Here is a 26,484-nt window from a genome sequence, read left to right on the forward strand (position 1 = left end):
AATAGCGATTTTGATGCTAGCATGTCTTGCCCCTAGCTCTCGCGTTCAAAATTAACGTGCCCAAAACCAAAACTACGGTAAATCTTAAAAGTGCCTCTTTCGTCGTAATTATGCTTTTACTTGAAGGTTTGACTCATATTCAATCCCAAATAAAGCCTCGGTTGCTTTTTGGAGAGAGTTTCGCTTTAAATGTTTGAACAGTATTGCTCTCTGAGTTTGTCACCCTCTTGCTGATCAGCAGAAACCAGAGTCAGTAACTATAAAGAGACGAAATCCCAAACGAGCCCTCAGTTTTTTTAATGAGTGCAGGACCGACTAATGCACCACCATTACTCAAGTCCTGAATTGCATAATGAGCTTTACTGTCTCCTGAGCGACTGTAAAGCTCTGCACAGGGGACAAAAAAACTAAAAAAAGTGTGCACAAACAATATTTCCCCTCAGCAATTTTTATCCTGCTGTACTTTAACTTTTAACGTGAGTCGAGTTGTACCTTGTAGGGCTTCCCGTTGACCAGGTTGGCTAAAGAGGAGCGGGGGATCTTGCCGGAGCGCGTCTTCGGCAGCCCCTGGACGAAAAGCACTTTCCTGAAGGCGGCTACGGGTCCGATGGTGTCTCTGACCAGCTTCACCATCTCGCTGACGATCTCCTCTTCGGTTTTCTGCACACCTGAGGCACACAGGACGTGATACCGACGAGCACATGTAGCTTTAAAACCATACTGAATTTGATCTTGCTTCGTGAGGGTAAAAGGAAAATAATGTGTGATAGAATAAGCTAATGCCACACTGTAGATCGGCCATGCCTCACCATTTTTGAGCACACACAGGGCCAAGGGAACGACGCCCTTCAGAGGGTCGTCCAGACCCACCACGGCACAGTCTCCAACGGCAGGGTGCTGCAGCACCGACTGCAAGAGACAAACATATACATCGCAAGAAAATTAATTACCAAATGTCAGACATTTATTAGTTCCAGCTACTTTAATGGCAAAATGTGCTGCTTTTCTTTGACATTCATTACAGTAAATTACGAGTTTTGGGGTTTTGGACTATTAGTTGGACAAATTAATTTAAAGATGTCACTTTGGGTTCTGACAGCATTTTTCACATGTTTTTGACATTTTGTTAACTAACCAAACAATTGATTAATCATTCAAATGAAATAAAAAATCAGCAGATTCACCGAGAATGAAAACAATCAGTGGTCCCAGCTGCACAAACAAAGAAAAGTCATCTGTCATCCCTCTCTTACCTCCTCCAACGCTCCAGCAGACAGCCTGTGGCCGGCCACGTTGATGACATCATCAGAGCGAGACATGATGTAGAGGAAGCCCTCCTCATCCACGTAACCTGCGTCCATGGTGTCATAGTAACCCTGAGGGTGGAGCAGAGAGATGTGATTGATTGGAATGATTACGATGAGTTGAGTATGAGCGTTTCATTAGAGGTTGTTTTTGGTTTTGCCATTCAAATGTCTGAACGGCTGCAGAAGCAGTCGCTCTGTAATGAAAGAGTTCAACAGCAGAGGGCCACATTGTACCACAAACCCTACAGCATTACTGATACAGTGCCATAACAACAGAATTGAACAGCACTTTAAAGACATACAACTGTTCTCGGAGTAAATCAGTCTGCTGTGAAATATATCTAATGATTAATAAACATCAGAATGTGAGGAAATGATGATGCAGCTTACTGGGAACTTAGTGAAGTACAGCTCCTTGAACAGTTCGCTGTTCTGCCACAATGACAGCGCTGCACCAGGTGGCAAAGGTAACCTGAAAAGGAAAAAGTCTCTATCAGATTTCACCCGATAAAGCCGAGATGATGTGAAGATGGCCGACGGTCTAGACACACAGCCCGACCGACTCTGCTGGACTTAACCTCTCCTGACACACACACGGCGGAGAGGAGAGCTCAGTCACTCAGTCTTTGTTTACCCAGAGACCAGCAGTAATCCCCCCGTCTTGACCGGCGGCTTGACCGAGATGATCCCATTTCCAGAGCTTGAACCCTCAACATGCCTCTGCATAGATTAATTTCACTACAAGCTAAATGTCCAAATCAGAATTCTTCTTTGAAACGCTCTCTTTTCAAATATCATTTTGCTTCTTGTGCACAAAATCTATCTTATTTATGCCTGAGGTTCATGAGGGGGTCACTTTTTGTTGAATAGTGGTGAGGATATAAATGGGAGTGAGAGTATATTGATTCAATGATCAATGATCCAATAACACCAATGCAAAGTGAACACATCGATTCATGTCGCCGCCATGGTTTACATATGCTTTTATTTTGAAATTCCCAGGTGTCTGTGACACCGTTGGCGCCCATGTGCAACTCCTTTTCTAAACAGTGCTTTCTTTTTCATAAAAAGAATAAGATTGTCTTCCATTTACAACAGCGGCTGAGGAAAGTTTGCAGTTGTTAATTAATAACAATACGTTTTGTTTTTCTGCCCGAACGAAAGAAAAACTTGCATTTTCAAAAATTCAGTCACAGTTCTCCTTAATATATCTTCAAAGGTGAAAAATTGAACTTTTCATGTGAGTGTTAATAATTGCAGACTTCTAAAAATCAAAGATGATATACAACTCCTTTGTTATTCAACATTTTTTGTATTTCATAGATTGATTTCTTGTACTTTGTGTGATACCCATTGAGCCTGTTTTTCACTGGGTTGCAGCTTGTAATCTCTTGTTTCACATCTAGACAAAATATTAATCTTAATCTTTAGCTCAATACATACATTATCTCCCAATTTCAAGCTTGTCTGAACTCAACGGTACGTTTATGTACAGTCAGCTGAAATGTGCTTTAAGCCATAACGACCTACAATAACTTCCCTATATGCAAATACAGATAATGATTTTATGGAGGGTAGGGTTAGTGAGTGCAAGTGCAGCCACACGGCCGTGCCGCACCTGCCGCTGTCCCTGAACGCTCTGTACATGTGAATTCCTTGGAAATCCCCATCGTCTGGCGCCGAGTCAATACCAGCAGCGACATAGGGCGGAGAAATGGGAGTTGGAGAGTGATAAGAGATACAGGAGATAAGGCTGCTCATAGGGCTGCGGGAGCTTTTGAGGAAGTCGAGCAAACACACAGGTTTTCTTCTCAACCCAACAACAGAGAGGAGTGAATCTCCTTGTAGTGTCATTATTAAGATTAATGGTTAAAACGTTAAGAGTTTATGTCACATTTCAAACGTCAGGCGGAAGGTAAAGCGACGGCCGAGCCGCTTCACACGGCTGTGAACAAAAACCCACTCGGCTTACCTCACCACAATATTTCCCAGGGTCCTCGGCTTCACCTGCCGCATGTCATCATCGATCACCGTGACTGGTGGAGAGGGGAAGAGCAGGCAATTCATATTCAGAGGCGGCGCTTCACCCACCGGCAAACTTGAAAAGCAATGATATTTAAACACCCTGCAGGGGATTGCGAGCAGCTGCTCAGATTTACACACTCCTGTTTTTTTTTGGTATTTCGCCGTTTGTTGAACTGCAGGGAGGCAATTTTGACTGAGAGCGTTAAAACAATGGCAAAGCAAAGAATCAAAACACAAGAAAATGTGGATCTACAGTTTGCAGGCGCTTACCGTTGTACCCTGGAACGGGTTTTCCAGCCTGACCTGCAGGTGGCGCGAGCGAGTTCCCCAGCCCGATGCACGAGGAGGTGATGGCTGAGCCGGTTTCTGATGAGAGAGAGGCAGAAAAAGAGGAGCATGAGGACTCATGTCTGTGTGGGAGACCTTTGATGTTTTGGTGAAAGCACAAGGGCCTCGAACGTCTGGTGTGACGCTAAAATTCTGACACAGCCGCCGTGTTTTTTGGACTTTCCCGCCTCCTTACACAAAGAGCTTGTGCGGTTGCCTCTGTGAGCAGCATTAACCTACATAAGACAGAACTATGACAGCTCCTGTGGGCTCACCCCCGACTCCGTCCCCCAACCCGGCTGTGCTCCACTTCCAGCAGAGTCTCGCCTGTTTGTCATGGCCCGCACAGCCGGAGGACGAATAACACGATCGATCCGGCTCAGTAAGCGGGATTACATCAGAAATCACACAGCGGCAGACGAGCCGCGAGTTCAGCAAGCTGTCTCGGAAAAACACTTGTTTTGTCGCTGGGTGTTCGTCTTGTTCCTCGGCGTAAATAAGAGAACAAAGACGCGGCTGAGTGCTTCCATCTGTCCCTCGTTTTGTTCATTTTCCCCCCCATCCAAAGAGTTTTACTGAACTGATGTCTCAACCAGCGCGCGCACAACATGTGACAGACGGCAGGAAACGACCTTTAAAACGTGATGATTTCAATCGTTTTTCTACTCTGCCATAATCTTCTACACCTGTCTATCCGCTCATCTCCTCATCTACATCCTGGGAACAACCGGCCGTCTGACACTCATGACACCGACGCAGTTTACAAACAAGAGGCGGCTAAAATGATCCAACACGCTCCCATTTTTTTCCTTCACTCACGTGCTAATTTATGCACAAGCGAGCCTCCGGAAAGGTAATCACATCATCGAGCCTATAGGGAGGGCGTCGCGCTGTAAATGCGATGCTCCTGTCATGTGTTCTTCCTGAGTTATTGTGGCCACGAGTGTCATGGCATTCTCCCCCCTGTTAGTATGCTAATGTATGCAGCAAGGTGCACTAAAAATAAAGAAAAAAATGGCATCAGTTATTGCACAGGGGAAAGGGAGGGGAGGGCGGGTGAGGCGAGGGAAGCCGCTTCAATCATGCATTCTGCAGAAATACGCAGTCGGTGGCAGAGCTGCTGGAAGAGCAGGCTCGTCCTCCGAGAGGGGCAAAGGCCAGCGACGCAACGTCGGAGCCTGAAGGCCGGCTATGCAAATGACAGCTCCGTCGATACAGCGGCGACGTGCAGAAAAAGGCAGCTCAGGCGCCTCATTAAACCTTGAGGGGGGAGCGCCGGCGGCAGAGGACTTCAGCGGGGTTGCACACCTGTCAGCTCCAGGCAGAGAGACCAGGCTGCAGTGAGAAACTCCTCACCAGCATGAGACCAATGTTACAACTAGAAGCCGTTTTTTAAAAAAGTTGGGCCATCGTGTGAAACATTAAACAGTATGTAATCGTCTTTTTCATCCTTTTTCGACGTATACTCAACTGCAGACAGGACAAAGACGATATATTTAATGTTCAACGTTGAATTTGATGCCAGCAACAGGTTGGGAAAAATTGAGAGAATTTGGAAATGCTCAAAAAACAACTGTTAGGAAAATTCCACAGGTAAACTGATCGATTGTACCATTTTGCACCCACATAAGCATGTATGTGCAGGTTTTTTGAAACCAGGTAAGCAAAAGATAGGCGACTGATTCTTTCCCCTTCAAAGTGGACGAATGCACTGGTAAAAACAGATGATGATGGAAGTTGCTTAAGAGTGAGACATCTCGCTTCTTTCTCATCTCTGTTGAGAGTTGCACATGTGCAGTACCCATCAGGCAGCCGGTAAGTATAGTGTAATTTTCAAATCTTTCATTTTTAGTCGCTCTTTCGAACTCAGTGCTGACTGAACGATGTTGTGGCGCTGCTCGAAAGGGAACGGATGTAAACATTTGATCAATCCAGCGTCCTTGAACTCTACGCGGATCATAACCGAGCCTCGGGGCGTGCATTAGCGTGTCCACCCGAGAGATGTATCTTCATCACAGCTGATCAGAGCTGTCCGTAACCACTGGAGCAAGAGTGACAGTCGATTTTAACTCAAGAAAGACAAATGATGTTAATGGGTGTTAATGGGGTTGTCCAGTCTAAAAGAGGTATTAGTAACAGGTGATAGTAGCGCGATCGAGAATGAAACGGCTACCGTCGAAAGGCTCAGTCGTTCTCAAGCAAGGCTGTGTTGAGATTCATCGCTTTGTGAAACTGCGGTCTGCTAACACAGCTAATTTCCAAATGATTGCATTCTGCTTTGATTTACTTTTAAAGCGGCGTCCCGATGTTTTTTGGGAATTGGGGTCGTTAAGTTAAGAGTGCCCCGTGGAGTTTTCTTGTGTTTACGTTTGGTGTTCCTTGCTGAAGTGCTCGATAACAAACGCGTCGAATGCATTGCCATCTCCACAAAGCAACCGCGCATCCCTTATCCTTTACATTCATGTTAAACAGTTTATCGCCGCCATCTGTCGCTCATCATAAAACCAATAGAACCGCTGGTCAAAAGCTCCTTAAAGATCCCTTTATGTTGCAATATGCTGGATGCAGTGTGTGTCTGTCTGAGGAGTGTGAGATCCCAGCAGAGAGACGGAACAGGATGTTCAGATCGTGAAGTACCTCTAAGGTAAGAAGAGGTCAACATGCAGCAAGACAAAATCAATCCCAGCATCTTGTCAAAGTCCCGTTTCTTTCAATTCAAGTGGATTTGGACTTCCCCTTCCCTCTGCTACTTTTCAGACAAGTGCAAACAGCTACGGACCAGCGTCAGACTCCAACACAGCAGGCTTCAAAGGCATGAGCCGGGGGGGCAGGAGGTTGCTGGTGGTTGAGTTATCAAATGAAGAAAGGGAGGAGGAGGAGGAGGAGGAGGAGGAGGAGGTTTGACACCAACCACAGTGGCCTCTGAACTGCCAACCACGTACGGCCTCATTCATCAGTGGCAGGTTAGCCGCTCCCTGCAGGGTTCAAAGGCTGTCGCTGTCAGCTGAGACAGCATTCAGCTCTGATGATAAAAAAAAAAGACTCTTCATGTCTTCAGGGGGGCTTTGAGTCGCACCGCTACCTGATCAGAGAGCAGGGTCAGGACAGAGTGATGACAGACCCCATGTCGACCAATCGCTCCCTTCTCTTTCGCCTCAGGTGTTCAGCAGCACACTACACCTTGGACTGTAACATTTATGGCCGCCATATAATCTGAAAGGAACTAGAGCAAGGGCAAACACTGCAGCAAGGTCAGTATTGATACTTTTTAGTTTTATATAATCAGTATTTTGTGCAAAAGGAGGATGACGGCTCTAGGACCCGGATGACATCATCTCATCCACTTCTACATAATGAGCCATTATTGGGAAACTAATATATGGGTCTGACTCTGAAGAACGCCATAAGGGCCCTTTAAAAGCTCCGCTGAATTGCACGTCGATTAGGGCCCAACACAACCGCCGAACCGTGTCAGCCTGAGTGGAGTGTTTAAACTTGGCTGTTTACAGCAGGAGCCGGGGCTCGCTGGCGGCGGTTCAGGCCCGGCGAGTAAATTCAAAACCCCAAATGAAAAAGGACAATATAATTGGACCTTGACATTTTACAAGGCATACTGGAAGACTGGCTGTGCAGCTTTCAGGCATGAAATTGAACCCTTTTCAAAAAGGGAAGATATCTCAGTGATAATTAGCCGCATCGCCACAAAAATTGTGTCCTCACATCTAACATTAACGATGATAAGCTGACAGGTAAATAACTCAAAGACCGACGAACTGCTACAGTACAAAGGCATAATAGCGGCTAACACAGCAGGTGTTGCCAGTGGGAACAGACACAGAAATGATTAAAAAGTGTTGCTTACCTGGAAACATTTCTGACAGTCTGGCATTTTGAAAGGTTTATCAACATGCTGCAGGGGCCGGCAGCCGACTGAGGAGGACTTTTATTCTATTATTTATTCAAATGTCTGATTCTGTCCCTGTTGATGTTGAAATTTGACAAACACCCTCAACGTATAATCTCCCCGCTGAAATAACCCAACAGCATCTACCATCCAAATCTCATCCAACTGGGATATTTGTCCAGAATTGTGTCTATTTAAAAGATGCAATATGTAAGAATTGGCCACCAGTCAAATTCATACCCTGATACAACAAATAGGGGGCAGCACATCAGCAGATTATGCTGCATTCAGGTGCTTCTCGGATGGTCCCATTACCCAAGCTCGTTATTCTGACTTTGGTGTGTTAATGTGCATTATGTCAGGTGTAAAAACTAAAACTGTCTACTCAACTCAATGTTTACTTGCCACCGCCATGTTTTGGCATCATATAGCTCAGCAACTCTTGTACCAAAATATTCCAAACTGTTGTTCCGACTTCAGAGGGCGTTCACGGGAATTTTCCCAGTCGGAAAAACATTTCCCGATAATTTCGACAGCACATGAACGCATATTCAGCCGCTACCTGATGCTAACTCTCGTTGCTGTTAGCTTGTTAGCTCAGTTAGCCGTGCAGCTAGCAATTCGGAAAAGGGAGCTGGCTGGTTAGCATGCCAACTTCAGTAGATACCTCTGCGACACAATACAAAGATATCATTATGTCATTACATTTCTTCACATTCTGCTGATACCTATAGTTGATTTTTTTATGTTTTCCACTACTATCCCTTAAACAACTTGGGGTGAAACCGACGAAACACTTCCACTGCTACTATTCTGTTCACGTAGTGCAGAGAAAGGAGATTAAATATGCCAGGTAGGACAGGTAGACGGCACAAGCTGAGACAGCTGAGTGAAAGCTAGAGGGGGGGATTGAAACCATCGTCTGCGAGCACGTCTCGATCACGCACAAACAAGCAGACACTCGCGCCGCGTGGATGTCTATCTGCTTGTCTGTCTGACTGCCGGCGTGACTCGGTGATACACACGAACGCAAACACACACCTCGGTATCAGTCTTCCCCGACTCCCGCCTCTTGTCTTTTCCTTTTCTTTTGGCTCCCGCTCGCTCCCCTCGCACTCCCTTTGCCTCCAAACACAAACAAATCAATCTTCCTTCGACCTGCTGGAGATGAGCCTGGCCGGCGAGAGGCATTTTGAGTGTGATGAATCGGTTGAGGGGGAGGGAGGGCTGTCGGAGGATGCATCGGGAGAGCGGGACGGGCGATACGGTGGCGTCTCCTTCCAGCTGAGAAAGTTGCCATCGAACAGCCGCGCTCATTACGAGCGGCTTCGGGTGGAGAACTGCTGTTCAGCTGTTTTTTTTCTCTGCAACTCCCCCCCCCAAAAAAACTGCTTTCCTCTCACACGACCTTTACCCTGTCGTCAGTACACAAGATCACATAAAACCGACACGTGAGGAGCACAGGGTCACTAGAGGATGCTGGCCACAGGGTGAAGGGTGGGACCGACCAGGCGTAGGATATGAAACTTGAAGGAGGAGGAGCGGTTATAACTCCAATAAAAGCATTTTGTGACAATGCAGTACATGCTGACATAAAATGACTGCATCAGAGTGATGAGTGCGCCTCCCTCTCCTCCTTTTTGCTCGACCTCTGAGATCCAACATCCCGGGCCGCGAGCCAAAAAACACAGCGGAAAATGTGCCGATTTCTTAATATTTATAAACGAGTGTGAAAAATTCGGATAGAAAGCGAGCAATTAACCGGCTGACTCTCACGTCTGAGTGTGGCTGCTCCGTCGAAACATTTAAATTAGGTGTCAGGTGGATGCTGTTGCCTGCACCTGCTGCCTGATGACAGGTGTGTGCGTCCCTTCTCCTAATTGGGCTTTAAATTATAGGCAACCAGAAGTGCTTAAGCTCCTGAGACACTCCTACTGGAGATAGAACAAAGGACACGCTTTTCATTTTCTCTTCGGAAAGAGATACTTTGGCACCAAATAGAAGGAGGAGGAAGACAAATGGCAGATAATGTTCCCTTAACCAAGCCCCCAGGACACAAAGCCAAAACCCCCCCAATGACTCTTTCACAATCAGAATTTGAGTCCGATAACATTTGAAGAGTCTAGAGGAGCTGCAGGATTAAATAATTTTATCTCTGTTCAAGTTAACCAGGCGCTACATCCGATGCCGTTTCCAGATTCCTGTTACTGGATCCATGACCTGAAATCATGTGATTTCAATATGCAAGCTTTGACTGATCCCACATTGGGTGTGACAGTAGGCATATTCGGGGCGGTGGTGGAAGGTCGGTGGTTTGATCCCCGGCTCTGGCTGCGTCCAACCCCCTAAACTTTCATTGGCAAAAAGGTGTGTCTGTGAAAAGCTGAGGCGCTTTGGATTGAAGGCACTGTATTCCCTGAGAACAAAAATTATGAAAAACGCCTCGTCTGTCTGTGGGAACGTAACTTTATCTGGATCCTCACCAAAAGTTTAATGGAAATCTGCCAAAGTAAACTTCCAAGTATGACTATACAACACCCATACCGACACAAACAATCCCTGGTATATTTATTTCTTGCTTTTCCCATTTTTTTTATTTATATGCAGCATGTCACTCATCCACACTTTCCTCTGTGACACACCGGCAAGCCACTGGTGTTTTACTGCCGTCACTGCGGTGTAGCTCCGAGCTCGGCTTTCTGGAACAATTTGGCCTCAACGGATCCGTCTTCTCCGACTGTCCGGCCCCTTCTCCGGTGGGACTGCAGGGAAGTGCCTTTGGAAGACGACTACGGTGCCGCACTGCTGTCTGACACATTGCTCTGAAAACATGCTGCTCGAGAACTTCTCTAGTCTGGGGGAGTTGTGCCACTGACGCACCGCCTGCGGATGCCAAGGTGTATCAGCTCATTGTGAAATCTCATTTCTCTTTTTCGTGGCATATTTTCTTGCCATAAACAAAGCTCCTTCCAAGCTGTCAGATTATCCGGAGCTTGACATTTCGTGTAAATCAGCGATTTTGTAAACAGGGCTGTCGAGTTGAACTCCAAGTTTCTGTAAAATCGCTCAGTTTGGGACAAATCTATACAAAGACATTTGCATCAACGTCAACGCAGGATGAGACCAGTATTGATTGTGCAAGGTGTTCTGTATGTGCTCCAATCTTGCACCATCTCTTATCAGCCTCCTCCTGGTTACTGTAATAGAGGACTATGGGGTTCTCTACCTCGGCTGTATGATCTCCTGGGGTAGACTGTGTCCAGGTGTGTCACAGCACCAATGTCAATCTAACCCACTTCTGCAGTACGAATTATGTTTTTGTACAAGAATCCATGTCGTGCACGGGAGACCTAAGAGAATATAAGAAACAAGACCTTGTTCAAGAGTATAGCATTGAGTTCTTTGGCTCGTAACAGGAACATCTGGTGAAAATCGCTTGTCACTTAAATGTGTGTTGTGTAAGTAACAACCCTGTCAGACGTAGCCAAAGGGTCGCTTTAAGTACATATGCACAGCAGGTGATGTGTTGTGGCTGGGTTCACTCAGTCTGGAGTTAAACAAGATGTTCAACTCAGGACGTCGAGGGGAAGGAAGACGATTCCAGGTGCTGTATTGTATCAGATTTGTCTCGACATATTTGACTTTGCGCGTCCAGTTTCCTACGATACAGCACCTGGAATATTGTCTGAGAGCCTCCATCAACAAGGAAGAACATGATCAGAACGGACAAAAATCGAAAAAAAAGATTGCAAGCCACCTGGCCTACAAAACAAAACAAAACAAAAAAAAAATCTATATTTCGCTCGCTTCAGACAGAGAAAAAGAAGACCAAGAATTCCTCAACCTTAAATAAAATGGTAGTGGAAGGAAAACACTGCGAGCATTTGAAACAAGAGATCATAAATAAAGCGTGGGGTTTTTCGAAAAAATGACTGACGAACAAATCTGACTCGAGAACCTGCGGGATTAGTTCTGCCTGGAGTGTTGAACAATACAACTTGAAACAGCTCAGACTAAAACTATCAACGGCAGTCTGCTGATGAGAACGAAAAACAAGACAGATCCCGATGGTTGGTCGGCCAAGCGTCTCTGATTGGGCTGCATGTTAAGATGAAGAAAAATAACGAGAGCACAAAAAACGGAGAGAGGGAGAAAGTAAAAATGCGTGGGGGATCCGAGTGGGCTGCAGCTATCGGAAAAGGTTGGAGATGCCGCCCACCGAAGAGACACTTGAAAGCAAGATATGCAGTCATGTGAAACATGTGCACACACACACACACACACTCCTTTTTACTACCAGCACTCTTCAAGGGATAATTTCATTCCATCAGCTAAAAACATTGCCTCCCTTATCACTTTTCAGACAGCTCGGCTCATTTGCTCAGAGCTAAGTTTATGCATACAAATTCACTACTTAACTTGCTAATGAAAGGCTCCCATCTTGTGCCTTAGAAACCTCGGCAGACAAATGTTACAATGGCTTGGAAAGAACGCTAGACGAATTCCCAGGGTTGGAGACCCGATGACGGCGGTCCCCAGCGTGACACCTCGGCTCTCGGAGATGTAATTACAGGAGCCGCGGCGTCGGCGCTACTGTCTCTGCAGCAATGTAATGAGACAGAGTAAGAGACAGCAGCTTTTTTATTTTTTTGTTTGCGAGGTGTTGAATGACATGAGGCACAAAGCCAAAGCTCCCACGCAGCTCCCAAAGGTGGGCAACAGAGCACAAGGGTGACATGACTCAGGCATTATTTCACTGAATTTAAATGTATTCTGATTTGGGTTTTTTTTTTAAAGAAGAAGCTGAGGGACCTGCCTGTGTGGAGACGAGTGGTGGGAAAGAATACAAATAAGGCGAGGGAGGAACTTGACTGGCTCTTTTTATCTTTTTAGCTTATAAATTTAACAAAACAAATTACAACAGAGAAGGACAAAAATGTAACTCCAGAAATATAGGGGGCAGCACAACGGATAACTCCTTCTCACTTTACTGGACGTGCTACTCTTTGCTGTATCCGTCTTTGGCTGTAGCATCTAGCTCCCATTAGCGAGTCGCTCAGCTAGCCCCTTTTAGCTGATGGATATTGGACTCCACCATCACCTCAGAAGACAGGGCGGAGTCACCGCGAGCAACAGGGCTCTGTCGACTGGACTCGTAGAGATTTCAGTTGGACCCCAGGCTGCGACCAAAGGATGCCAGTTTGAAGATGGAAGATAAGGTATGGAGGCGATTTACAGCGCCTCTGACCTGGACTCTACGGAACGTGGGATCCAAACAATTTATAAATATTCAGTGAAATTAGGATTTATTTTGTCCAAAAGAGGTGATTGCAGAAAGACAAAACAAGACTGTATCGCGATGTAGCAAACTCACCACTTTGAAATTTCCCGACTGAAACTAAAGGGGACTATTGGACTAAAGCCGCTTACGTTGCAAACTGGTATTAGAGAGGACAACACTAGTAGACATATTTGTAGTAGACATCACTTGTAATGTTTTAAACTACAAGTGTGGCCATATCTTACAGGTTGCTCAATTTAAGGTGGAGTAAACAATTCTGGAGAAAGCTTGTTGATTGTCGAGTCACGTTACAAGGTTGTCAAATACCAACAATAGTCTGCCTATGACTCAACAGAAAACCTGACCTGTTCACTGTTTATTGCACGATGTGATGTCATAACGATGCAAAACGCAGTTCTTTTAAATCAGTTATTTTCCTTTTTTTTTCTCTTGAAGAAGCTCCACAGACTCGGGGCATGACAGGGTTACAACCAACGCATTAATAATCTGACCGCTGAGCAGCTTCCTGTGAAAAGATATCCTGCAGGGGGATTGTGTGCTCTGATTTAAATCAACGCCGCAGAGCTAATAGTCCTGTAAGTATTCCTGCTGAGCTTTCTGGTTTCAGGTTAAGAGTCCTTCTTAACCCCTGACCCCGTGTATTGCTGTCTATGTGCTGAGTTAGTGAATGCCGGGCAGTTAAAGCCTCTGTTTTGCTTCAGCGTGAGGAAAGCGTTTTCAAGGAGGCTGTAAAACTGCCGTTCGCTGACCCTCTGAGCGCTCCGACTCCAGGAGGAGGAGGAGGATGTGTGGAAAACAAATCGGTGCCAGCAATGCATTTGGCAAAGGCCGGCGGGGAGGAATTGTCAGTGCTACAATTTATTTGACAAGACAGGCGCTCTGAGAAGGTCCAGTTCACTTTTTAGAGCTAATTCCGCTCTGTGTACAAAAGGCATCTGTTGTCTGTCTGAGAGAGTCGGAGAAACAAAGACAAACAGACAGAGACAAACCCATAAAACAACTACTGTAAGTCCATCCACCACCACTCACTGGTGAGGCAGCCGAACCCTGCCAACTGGAAACACACATTTGTTGCCAGGCAACACCAGTGACATCAGCAACCTTCATCATCACCCCCCCCACCCCCACCCCCCCTCCACCCGCCGCCAGTGGCACTTGGGTCTTAAAATAGCGGCACAGATTATTATCAGCCTCAGAAATAGCAGACATTTTCTCATATGCACATAAAGGGAAGGGAGCCGGTGGCTTCAGGTGGCTCAAAGGTGACAGGCTGCGCATGCACGTCGGTCCCGGGTGTGTGCAGGGTTAGCAGGGGGTGCAAATACATATGTGGGTCTGCGTGCATGTGGAGGAAGCACACAAACAATGCAACGATAATTAGGGTGAAGGAGGGGAGGTGGAGGAGAAATCACAGGTGCAGTAAAGAGCGGCGTGCTGTAATGTCTGTGTGGAGGGAACAGGATGAATCAGCAGATCAGATGTCAGCCGAAGGGGGGTGCCGAGAAATGATTGAGTCCGCTTCGCATGGGAATAACAAGCAAACCGATCACTTCCAGTCTGACTCGGGAAACTTAATCTTTTAATCAATTGTCGATCCCGTGAGCTTGTTAGCGAAAGAATGTGTAAATCTGGCATTCACTCATGAAATGTATGTTTGACAAAGAGTCAATCTACGGCTGTGTGTTGCACAGAAATGTCCTGTCAACAATGTTTTAAATGCAAGGACCTGAGACGCTCTAACCCGTGACCCCTCCTCTGCTATACATCACCTCAGCTGACCACGTCTTCTGCAGGTCTGAGGAGAGCAGGTGTGTGTTAGAAGCGACTCCAGCTCTTTGTGTGACGCGGCCGTTCTCGAATCCAAATTGACACACAGCCACCAGTTGGCTGCGAGGTAAAGAAAGCCGCCAGGGGACGGATGGGAAAATAATACGAACCGAAACCCTGAGCCGTCTTTAATATTTCATCTGTATGCGCCTGGCAGCGCTGATGAACTGTTTCCAGCTTTTTAAAAAGAAGTCAAAGTTGTCCAGCGAGCTGGATGATGCATCTTTTAACACGCAGGCTGATGAATGAAGGGCTGCGCAGTGATGATGGAGCGGGTTCGCAATGCGGAGCTGGAGAATACACTTCTGTCTGACAGCGACGGGCGTCTGGGGCTCAAACGTATTGTGATCAAAAAACAAAATCTAGTGAAAAATATTTTATTTCACTTATTATTTATAAAGCCAGGAACTCTTTATTTATATATATATATACACACACACACACACACACACACACACACACACACACACACATCACCAAATAATAAATAAAGCTTCCACTTAAAGGGAATTGAAAATAAACTGCATGTTCTTCACCCTGATGTTCTGTACAACAACTTCTAGGACCTTTATCTCCCGCTCATTCCAACTCTGACACATAATAACTCTGTACACAAACCTCAGGGTCCCTTCACTTTTTCAACGGACAAGTACGAGCACCTCTCAAGCATTTCCCAGGTTTGTTCTCTAATGTTTATATATTATTACTATTAGCTATTGCAAACTGCTACTCCTTGGACCGAGAGCTCCGTCTGTTTATCGGCCTTTAAAAAAAGTTGCATAGTGCACCTTTAAGTTGCTATTGCAGGGAACCCTAACTGGTAATACAATATATTTTATTTTATATTTATCTTTCAACCTTAGCTGCTTTCGCCCAGTCGAGACCATCCACGTCTACAGCCCACAGGCAGCCCAGCGTGGAGAGGCGGTCGGCAACAAAACAGCATGACAACAAAACATCCATTAAATTCGCACTTATCCTCTTAAACCTTAAACTTTCCTAACGTGATGGATGTAACAGCCATATCTAGGCGGCTGTAGCTCGGAAGGTAGAGCTGGTCGTCTAGTAATCAGAAGGCTCCTCTTAGCTGCTTGAGCAAGATACTGAACCCCCAAATTGCTCCCAATGAGCAGCCTAAATCCCTGAATGACATTAAAAATACATCATCTTTGCACAGCTCTTTATTGTCAAGAAAGTTATATATAGACGTGTCAGATTTAAGGTCAACAAATCCAGGTGTGATGCTAACCTGTTCCCCGAAAACACAGCAGGAGCTCATATCATTCGACTTTCCACCCCTCCGCTCGTCCCATCGTTGCTCACGGTGCTCGTTTTTTTTTTTTTTTTTTTTCTCCTCTCCATCGATTACAGCTTTTCGGGCCGCTGAATATTACATTCCAGGATTACAAGCGCGCAGCCGGAAAGATTAATGAGCGACCGCGCCGGTGATTTGATTCTGTTCAGTTTCTACCCAGCGACTACAAAAGAACAACCCCCGCCGAACAAGTGGAAGGGCAGATCTATCAATATTTACACATGAGAAGCTAAAATGCGCGAGAGAGCGGCCTAAAAGACTGTCACAAGTTTGAAAAATTAGTTTATACCCACTGAGCTGGAAGCCGGGGGGGGGGAACAACTCTGCTTTTCAGGTGTTTTGACTATAATGAGTTTCTTTAGGAGGAGTCCGTCTCTGTCGCTCTGTGATGAGGAAACCAGCCTTGAATGCTAAAGCGCTCGCCGCTGACAGAGTTGCTTCTCTTCTGTCTGAAGGGGGGGGGAGATGAAGGAGAGTCATCAATGCGGCGACATTGCTAAAAAGTCGCTTGATGGATGTCCTGTCTCCGTGGAGACGGTCGAACAGCGCAGGGTGACACTGAGCAGGGTGACTTATGAACTCAGAACAGGCGGAGGGAAACTGTGTACACAACGTTTTCTATCCTCTGCAGACACTCGATGCCTGACTGTCATCACGAAATACGGATGCATTTAAACTACAGCTGCGACAGCCGGTCGATGAATCGATCAGACTGATGATTTTCAAACCGTCTCCATCATTCCATCTTCTGGAATCCGAACGAACAACTTGACTTTCTTCTGGTATTTTGACAGAGAACACAAAAGCAGCAGAAGGTTTCTTCATATTTAGGATTTGAATGAAATGTTGACTTGATGAACATCACTAGTTTCTCTTTTCCCTCCAGTAAAGTGCTTCCATCGGATCTCCAACTGTTTTGACATGTTTTCAGTCATTTTTCCAGCGAAAAATGTCAAACATTTCCTGGTTCCAGCTTCCTAAACGTAAGGATTTGCTGCTTTTCTTTGTCGTTTACGAGACTAAATGAAGAATCTTTGTGTTTTGGAGTGTGTTGTGGAATTTCGGCTCGCTTGACCTTCCAGGAGAGACGAAGAAGACTCACTTTGAGATTCATAAAACACGATGATGGAGGAGCAAGATAACAGCACGTCTGTCTGCGCGGAGTGATGCCGTGATAATCCTGACAAGTCTTCCCAAATGTTCAGACTATATCTGCAGCTCAGGAAGCTTCCCCTCCTATACATGGTTATCTGTTTAACAACATAGCAAAGGGGGTGATGAAGAGCTTCTCACCTCTAGCCAGAGTGAGGGATAGGAGGGAGTCTGCTAACTTGTTCTGTAAACAAATCTACAGTAGCTTTGAATCGCTAGGTTGCAAAGACCATGAGATATAAACACACAGAGCGATCGTCACTATCCTTATCCAGACTTTAACGTTTGTACAGGATACGTATGACCTCCTGTCGTATGGAGACAGAATTTCCTGGGGGAATCTTTTTTTTTTTCCTCCCACAGGCTGGTGGTCGGACAAAGAAGGGGAATTTGAAGACGTCACTTTGGGCTCTGGGAAATTCCAAAGAGCAATTTCCACAATTTGGTTTCACATCTTATAGTCGTGAAAGAGTTCAGCACAGACAATGAAAATAATTCAAACCGCATATGTTCGAAGCATCGCCGCATGATGTTTGGTACTCATTGAGCCTTTGGGCAAGACAGGTAAAAGTGTAATTTTTAAGAAAGTTGATTTTTTTTGTCTCCTTCCCGACTTGTTAATTATTGACGCTGCGACAGAAAATCGCTAAATTTGGCGAGTTGGAAAGGAGACTCAAAAATCCACTTTCTTAATCCCTGCACCTGTAAATCACCTCCTTCTTTCGTCTTAATTATCTTCGCCGAGGAGCTCATTTTCACCCATTGACGTTTTGTGCGATGGTTAATTGGTTTGTCAGCAGGATTACACAAAAACTACAGGGGCGTTTTTGGACATTTTTATTATTTTTTTCATGGAATAATGCACTGATCCTGACGAAAAAGAACCTGGCGTATTTATGACTGAGTGTTGAAAGAATGAGACAACATGAGACCACAAAAATCAGATACAATATTTCTACCTTGACAGAAAAATATGCGTTTCTGGAATGTCCAGGTGAGCTCAGACAGCTTGAGACAAGCTCTGCAAAGTTGCTCTGTTCCCTCAGAAATGACGTACTAATGACGATTTAATGATCACGTATAAGACAACAGAGGCTTTTTACACCCACACATGCTCGTAGTGACACTGCCTGAGACACAGAGGGAAAGAAAAGTGAGGCGAGGAGTGACCCGCTCGACCGTGAAAAAAGTGGAGAACACATTTGGATTGCAGCGCTGGCCGCCAGCAGCTGCCAGTTATTGAGTTTAGCGGGGGGTGAAGAATCCAATGGGATTTACACATCGAGACAGAAATCAAGAAGAGCGCCAGAGCTTTTTTTTCTTTTTTTCTCCAAACTCAATAAATCACCTGGCTGGGGTTAGCCACAAAGTGTGACACAATTCGGTTCAGGTGCATGTGTGTGTGTGTGAGGAAGTGAGTTTCAAACCTGAGAGTGAAACAAACAACCCCTACGCTCAAGTCGAATGAAATGTGATCTCACAAACACTGAGGCTTGCAGGGGGAGAGAGATGGGAATCAACATCCCCGCTCGGCACATCCGAGTGTCGGTTGAGTCGAAAAAACGTACCGCGCCGCCGGCCGGCAGACATTCAAAGACGGAGGCTCGGGTTGGAGAGCACGGGAGGTGTTCTACATAACAGGAGTAAGACGTTTAAATCTCACAGCACCAACAGCCGTTCAAATATCATAATCTTTGTGTTCGCCTGCGTGCATTGCTGCCGATTTTCCTAATCCTTCCAACTCCCCCGCTCTGCTCGCATAAACAGTAGATGCTCACCAGAAGCCTTATGTAATAAAAGATCAGCGTATGGATGTTTAAACTGTGCATAGAAAACACCGCGGAGAGGGGAATTCTCTGCCATTATTGCACCGCTGTGAATTTATTTAATTTCAGTTTTTTGTACGAGCTCACAGCTGAGAACAGAAGCACAACAAGTGCAGATACAGGATGAAACCACCCAGGACGGGGCGGCTATCAGCAGATCAGTAGATATTTATCAGATTTTTTCTTTTCAGAATTTAATGTGTGTGCAAATAAAGTGATGTTAAGTAAAGTGACACCCTGGATTTTGAGCTCCCCATCTCACAAACGTTTACGGTCACGAAGTTGCCCTCAAAATTGCAGACAAACGGGTAAATGTCCAAATTACTATAAAGAAAATACATCAGAGTCTTTTGGTCTACTGTTTTATACATCCATAAGTGTTTGTGCCTTATCATGTAGATTATATTAAATACCTGCCAACAAAGTTTTTGTGAAAAGGGCTAAAAACTGAGAGAAAAAAAGGCAATTCTGGCCAAAGCTGTCTGATCTATAAATGATGCTTTGAACTAGAATGCAGTACATCTGTAATGAGTCCTCAACAGGGTGAGCATTTCAACCACAAGAGTCTGTCGAGTCATACTTCTGCATTATTGCAGCATCGAGCTCTTCGCACTTCCACTGAGCTCGGACGGACCGATCAGCCGAGCGAGCCAATCCACGCTCGGATCAGAACTCAAGGTCGACGGCTTTCCAACGCTCCAACAACAGTATCGATTCCATATTTAACACAGAGGCGTCGTCTTGTCCGCGCATCGATCCCTCCGTTTCGCGCGGGCGGGATATTACAAAACAAAGAGACGTCCAATTGTGCTCTCTGGCTGTCGCCGGCGCATTCATCACAGCTGACTGGAAGTTGTCGGCATTAGCATGATGGCTCGCTGCCTGGATTCGGGTCTCCCATCCGAGAGGCTAACAGGGTGCCACCCATTCAAGAGCCGTTACAAACTGAGGCCCTCAGAAAACAATGCAGGGGAAGCCGGGAACTCACATTCCAATTACACGCTGTGTGTTATCATCAAGGCCCACAACAGCCGTGTTGCATAATGGGTCAATTGTGAGGTGAAGAAAAAAAACACTTGCGAAAAACAACTGCAAACTCGCTCTTCCTCTTTTCTCTAATGTACAAACACCGGATGAGTTAAAGAGCATGAGCATTAAAACGATGACCTGTGTGAGCATGACATTCATTCAGAGTGCACCGGTGCAGTGTGGCCCTGAGATATTGACAGTGTTAATAGACTTAAAGACCTTCTGCAGCGCGGCTGATTAAACACAAATTATTGGAATCTTGCGAAATGAGAATCGACGGGATTCACATGCACTCGGTCGGGTTCTGGTTTTGTTGTGTTTTTCGACTTAAAGTCAGGAATAAGATGGTAAACACTACATTATTAAGTTGTCGGGGGGGGGGGAAGCTATTTCAATTTCCGCTCCTGAAGTGATGGACAAGCTGCCCGTGATTGGTTTTCTTTTCCTTTATCTCTTTCCTAAGCGCACATCTCGGCCGGTCACTCTGCGTCTCGCACGGGTGCAGAGTCAATTAAACATTAAGTGAACTCAATCAGACCTTAAAGTTTAAATGCAGCCCCGGAACGTGACCGGTCGAAGAAAAGCTCCCTGGGAGAGTTTGTCTCACACGGCTGGACGAGGAGATCCGTGGTGGCTCGTCTTATTAGGCGGAAATGGCAAAAATATTGACGAGAAGAAACAAACCTACAAAATGTGCGCGTTTAATCACAGGAATGGCGTGTTTTCTCCAAATGATCCAGTGCGAACGACGACGCATCACTCCGCGTGACAATCAGTTCCCGGGGAAGCTTAAAAAATTCAAACGGCAGGGTTTCTTTAATGTCGTAATTTCTCCAGGAGAAGGGCCCCGATCCCCCCGGTCCCCGGCACAAATCACAGGAGGGATTAATCAAAGCGGGAAAGTATGATAAAAATGTGCCAGCCTTTCATGGAATAGTGATCTTCTGGAGTTATGCCTCCTCTTCAAGGCCAAGTTAATGTCAGTGGACTAATAAAATACAGCAGAGACCACATTTATAGTCTCGTCACACTTGATAAGCGTCGGACGAGACGGCGTTTTGAAAGATCAAGCTAAATTAAAACATCACACGCAGTTCGCGCTAATAAAAGAGCTTCGAGGTCCTTGAAATGATTCCTCGGGTATCTGTATCATAAGAACTTAATCCATTAAAGTTTGGGCTTCTCAACCCCAACTAAAGTGATATAATTAGAACCGCGCAGGGGAAGGGAAGCTCCACGCACGGAGCAGATGGTCGGGGATAAATGGTTCAACGGTTTTTTAAACTTCAGCCACCAGAAATCCTGTTACATCAAGTCAGTGAACTGCGACGGCTCGGCATGCTGCGATGCGTTTTTTTTTGTTTTTTTTACCAAAAAGAGACAAAAGAGGCAGCAGGACAGAACATAATGTGTCGCCGCTATCTTTCCCCGAGTCGGTTTAAATCCCATTTCCTGCTATCTACATCCTGTCAAACACGCAGCCTCGCACTGAAAAAGTCAGAATGTATGGAATCTGATAAGAGAGGCATCCCAAACCATCCCCGGCGCAGCTTTAAATACAGTCCGTCAATGACATAAAAATCACAACTCGTCATAAATCCAGATCTCCATCGTCTGATTTGTGTCTGTTAGAAAAGTAGGGAATAAAAAATTAACTTTCTCACCCGTCTGCCACCAGTGATCCAGGACGGGAACCCCGAAGCTTTTCTTCGCCCAGTCCAGCGTCTCCACATCGCAACGCTCGCCCGCCAGGAATAAAGACCGCAACCTGCAGGGACACAGGCGGCACCTGTCAATCACCTCAAAGGAAACATGACATCACCGCTCTGTCCGGATAACACACAGCGTCTGTGCAACAGAGAAAATGTGCTTTTTCTTGAGGGTGTCTGAAGTCGTATGTTTGTCGAAAATACACCGCAAAGATGTTTCTGAGACCCGTCTTCGGCCGATATGCACACTTTGAGAGAATCATCTCTCAGATCAAACACTTGTGACAACGATAAATAACAGAGGACGGGTATTTTAGAGTTCAACAATTAATTAAACTTTGTTGTGCAAGGAAACAGTACAAGTTAATCTCATCCTCTGCACGGAGGGTACGGAGCTCTAGAACTCCCTAATCGTCAAGTAGCTGCTAGCTGGTAGGTTAAAGGGATATTCCGGTGTAAGTTTAATCCATGGTCTAAATCACCGTGAAACTGTGTTAGACTCCGTCTCGAGAGATCAAGTTAGCAGACCGCTAATTTACGGAGTTTTATCAACCTCAGAAACGACCACACGACAAAAATACACTGCAGTAAATGGATCCAAATATAAACCACCACCAAAAAGCCACAAATAATGCTCAGAACAACACCAAACTTCAGCAACAGTACAAATAGGGTCTCAGCACATAGTCCGGGGCATCTAACCTCTGCTAGCTTAGCTGGATTTCTATTGGGAAGCTAAAAACAGATTTCAACTCTCCTCCATCAGCTTCTGGGTCGGGGAAGTCCCGACATGACGATTACCGAGTGCGGTTAGAAATGCTCAATTCCGTTCTTTTCCCTGTCCGCTCTCGATAATAACTGTTATAAACTGGCAGGTAAGACACATATGAACTTTGATTGCTTTTCCATGGAGTCATAATCATACATTTTCATCCATGAGCCGCAGAACTCTACTGCACTCGGTAATCGACTCGTCGGGACTAGCTAGCTAGCGGAGTTTTAATGCCCCAGAATAAGTGCTGAGACCCTATTTGTACTGTTGCTGAAGTTTGGTGCTCTTCTGAGCATTATTTGTGGCTTTTTGGTGGCGGTTTATATTTGGACCCATTTACTGCAGTGTATTGTTGTCGTGTGGTCGTTTCTGAGGATGCTAAAACTCTGTTAGCTAGCGTTCTGCTAACTCGATCTCTCGAGAGGGAGTCTAACACAGTTTCACAGTGTGTTAGACCATGGATTAAACTTACACCGGAATATCCCTTTAAATCTCCAACTTGTGGGTTGTAATCATTTTTTTCCATTGACGTCGATTCTGCTCTGTTACAACCAGCACTTCTGGCTCAGCGGCGGAACAACAATGTCTTCACACCTTTCATACAGAATGGCGAGGCAGAAAAAAGGCCCAACATTCCTGCCTTGAACAGGATGTTTCTTTAAGTACACTAGTTATCCACTTCACTTCATATTTATACTAAGTGAGAGATCTTCAAACCCGTGCAGCTGGAGAACTTGTGATTTACCTCTTATCTTTACGTGTTTATCAGTTGAGACAGGTTGGCTGATAACTTCTCTTTACACTCTTCAATGTGACTTTGGGCTCTTAAAAAGGAAAAACACCTTCAGTCCACAATGTGTTCGCTTTCAAGGCAGCACCCTCCGAAAGGGTCGTTCCATCCGGCCTCTGGTGGTTTTGCCTCTTTATTGTCACAACTATCCGGACGGTAAAGGTGTGTGTGGAGCTTCAGGGCTCAGTCTTTATCCTCTTGCTTTAAAAGTAATGGGAGAAAACAATAAATTCCCGGGTTTTTTTCCCATCCATTTGAAATTACATGTATTTTGACTCATCTCAAAGGCATTTCAGGTTGGATGTTTGTCTCCCAGGAAACGCAACCATGAAGTCGAGGAACTGACTGTTGCACGGACTGAATCTGAATCCGTCCCTCTGACTTTAGTTCCCACCTTGTTTCAACAACAACAGCTGCTCCTCCCCGACTTCATAAAAACTCTTTTTCCATGCCCTCAAGTGATCCGAATAACTGTGGTTTTCCACCTTCAGCCTCCCCGATTTCTCCCCCCCCCATCATTCTCCCCCCCAAACTCAGTCTGATGGCTGCCCACGACTGCTCATATCTAATTCACAACACTGCTGGGCGCTTGCTGCAAGGCTGCGGAGGGTCCAGGGCCGCAGCGCAGCCCGCGGATGCCGGCGCGATCGCTAAACTTTCCCACAAATGACCGCTGGTCATTACTCATCGGTCAACCCTCCGCAATGGCGAAATGACCTTCCAGCTCCAATCAAACTCCAAGTTACATTCTATCTTCTGCAACCGGCCCAAAACTATTTCATCATTTCACTCTCTCCCCAGTGACTCATATCTTTTCTTGCCTTGCCCTCTCTCCCTGGGTAATATTTCATTCCCTTTCTCGAGCGCTGCGCAGGTCTCAGGGAATGTCTGTGCAGTCTGGTTCTCTCTGGTGTTTCAGTAACGCTGGGATTGCAGAAAAAAGGTGCTGCAATGCCGAGAACAGTGGATTCTTGTCCGTGAGCTGAACAAAACTTAAAATATACTGCTCATTTTGTACCACCACGAGCACCTTCAAGGAATACCATTATCCTCCTATGACCATTTGATATCAGCCACCTGGATGTTAGTTTTAAACCTCATTATATGTGTCGTCAGTCTTACTGACAGTCCTGATTGCACAGGTAGGTAGGTACATGTACTTAAAATACATTGTGCTTCTGTAATGTAAATATTCAAGCTAACAGTGTGTTAAAAATAGAGACCAAATGATGCAAAAGAAAACAAGACAAACTTATTTCACAAGTCATACAATAACCTCGATCTTAAGACCTTTAACAATGGAACACGACAGCAGCATCTCCTCGTTAGCCTCGATGAGTCATTGTCTTCATGTCACTGGAGAGACCTGAGACTTGAGACGCCCATACTGGAATTTAAAGGTGAATGTAATATTCTGTGACAGCACTTGAAACATACAGACTAGGAATACTGTCCTGGTGTTCATATGGTTTTCTAATCAATCGATCTCGTCTGTTAAAGACGTACAGAAGAGTTTTTGGCAACTCTACCCACGTCTGTCTGATTCGTTTGTCATTTCATAAGGATTAGAGAGCATATAGCCCATATTTGTCGGCTTTAATTACACTTTTGGGGGCATTAAAAACACTTGAAACTGTTCGTCTGTGCCTCAACTCGAGGGGACGCAGCCTTCCATTCTCCGGCCATGAAGGATCCAACCACGGTCGTGACAGTTGGACGACCATGGTTGAGCAAAAACAGCGGCCGAATAAGATTTCAAGTGTAAATATGTGGTTTCAAATAGCTGATGATACCACTGTTCAACAACAAGGGGCTCCAATACTGTCAAAGTTGCTTGGCAACTGGAGCGAGGTTGGATGGTGACGTATACAGGAAACTCCCCGTGGACCGGAACGTCTCGTTCAACAGCATGGACGTCCACGACATGCCGGAGGAAGCATTGCTATGGGAATGAATCATTAGGTCTCAGACATGATGATCATTTTATAGGCAAAGAGACAAACGCTATTTATAAGTAATGGCTGTTTTATTTATAGATTAGTCGAACTCCCCAATCAGCACATTAATTAAACTGACAGCTTCAATTTGATTAATTATGTGTTTGTGCATTGGATTCCTCACTGCACTACTTAATAAATGAGTATTTATTCCCGACCTTGTATTTATGTTGATCAAGACCTTTAAGCCTACTGAACTCACAGCTACAGCTCTTCAGCAAACACTCTGAGTGTGTCAAATATGAAAGGAAGAAGGTCGGGGGTAATACTGAAGCCTCTGGATTAACAACTTCACTCAGCAGTCAGATAGATTCTGCCCCCGCAGGAACTACGTTAAATAACATGTTGGATAAATGAATGATTGATTGGCTGAACTGGCAGTGACCTTGTGTTCCAGTAAAACGCCACCGCACCACCGATTCAATTCAATTCGGCTCAGTGGAAGTTCAATTTTGGATGATTCATACAGACGCGGTGACCTCGGAGCTGGTGGTGGGAGGGCGATCGTTTGGCCGCTGACCAAGCTCAAGAACTGTGCACCGAGTCAGAGTAAACATCCGCTTTCCACAGAAAAAACATCTGAAGAGAAGCTCTCCTCCCTTTATGCTTTCTTTACAAACAGATCAAGCACGATACATTAAACCTTACTGATGTCGATGTGCAAGTTTTACCCTCCACCGAGAAGGTTATGTTTACGCGTCACCCGCGTCCGATAGTTTGTCAGCAGGTTTCACAAAAAACTACAGAACAGATTCCCATGAAAACTTTTCCAAGAAACTTGGATGGAGGATGAGTATCGGCCAGAATCGACCCCATTAACCTTTGGTGCTGATCCAGGAATGCTTCCCTCTGTCTTTAACATGGTGAGGAAGGCTGTTTTCATCATTTTTGTTAATTTCTCAGGATATAACAGACGGATCTTGAGTATTCAGACGGCTGGTATCTGTGAGTGAGTACAAAAGGAGGAAGGTGACATTCTAGTTTTATATCAGATCTAACCTGACCTGGAAGTTGTCCTTGGAAACTGTTTTTGAAAAAGGGCAGACACCTTTCAAAAATTACTTGGCAGGTGATCGGGCCGGACCATCTGTCTAGCACCGGCTATCACGGGCTTCGACCGGTCAGATCAACAGCAGGAGAGTGATACCACCAGCAGAGCCGTTTGGTAAATCAAACGCCGACCAAAGCCAGTGAAAGAAAAA

General features: G+C 45.5%; 1 protein-coding gene across 2 annotated transcripts in view; it reads right to left on the reverse strand.

Moving 5' to 3' along the window:
- The window catches only part of acss3 (acyl-CoA synthetase short chain family member 3), a 44,880-nt gene that overhangs the window by 1,912 nt on the left and 16,484 nt on the right, over positions 1-26,484 (reverse strand). For both annotated transcript variants that reach the window (XM_030439573.1, XM_030439572.1), the window contains exons 9-15: positions 21,679-21,782; positions 3,603-3,698; positions 3,280-3,343; positions 1,698-1,779; positions 1,254-1,376; positions 810-909; positions 493-668 (exon numbers count right to left, since the gene is read on the reverse strand). In XM_030439573.1, the coding sequence (XP_030295433.1) occupies positions 493-668; positions 810-909; positions 1,254-1,376; positions 1,698-1,779; positions 3,280-3,343; positions 3,603-3,698; positions 21,679-21,782 (745 nt within the window). The remainder of the gene's footprint in view (positions 1-492; positions 669-809; positions 910-1,253; positions 1,377-1,697; positions 1,780-3,279; positions 3,344-3,602; positions 3,699-21,678; positions 21,783-26,484) is intronic.

This window comes from Sparus aurata, chromosome 14 (genome assembly GCF_900880675.1).
Source record: "Sparus aurata chromosome 14, fSpaAur1.1, whole genome shotgun sequence".
Classification (NCBI taxonomy): Eukaryota; Metazoa; Chordata; class Actinopteri; order Spariformes; family Sparidae; genus Sparus; species Sparus aurata.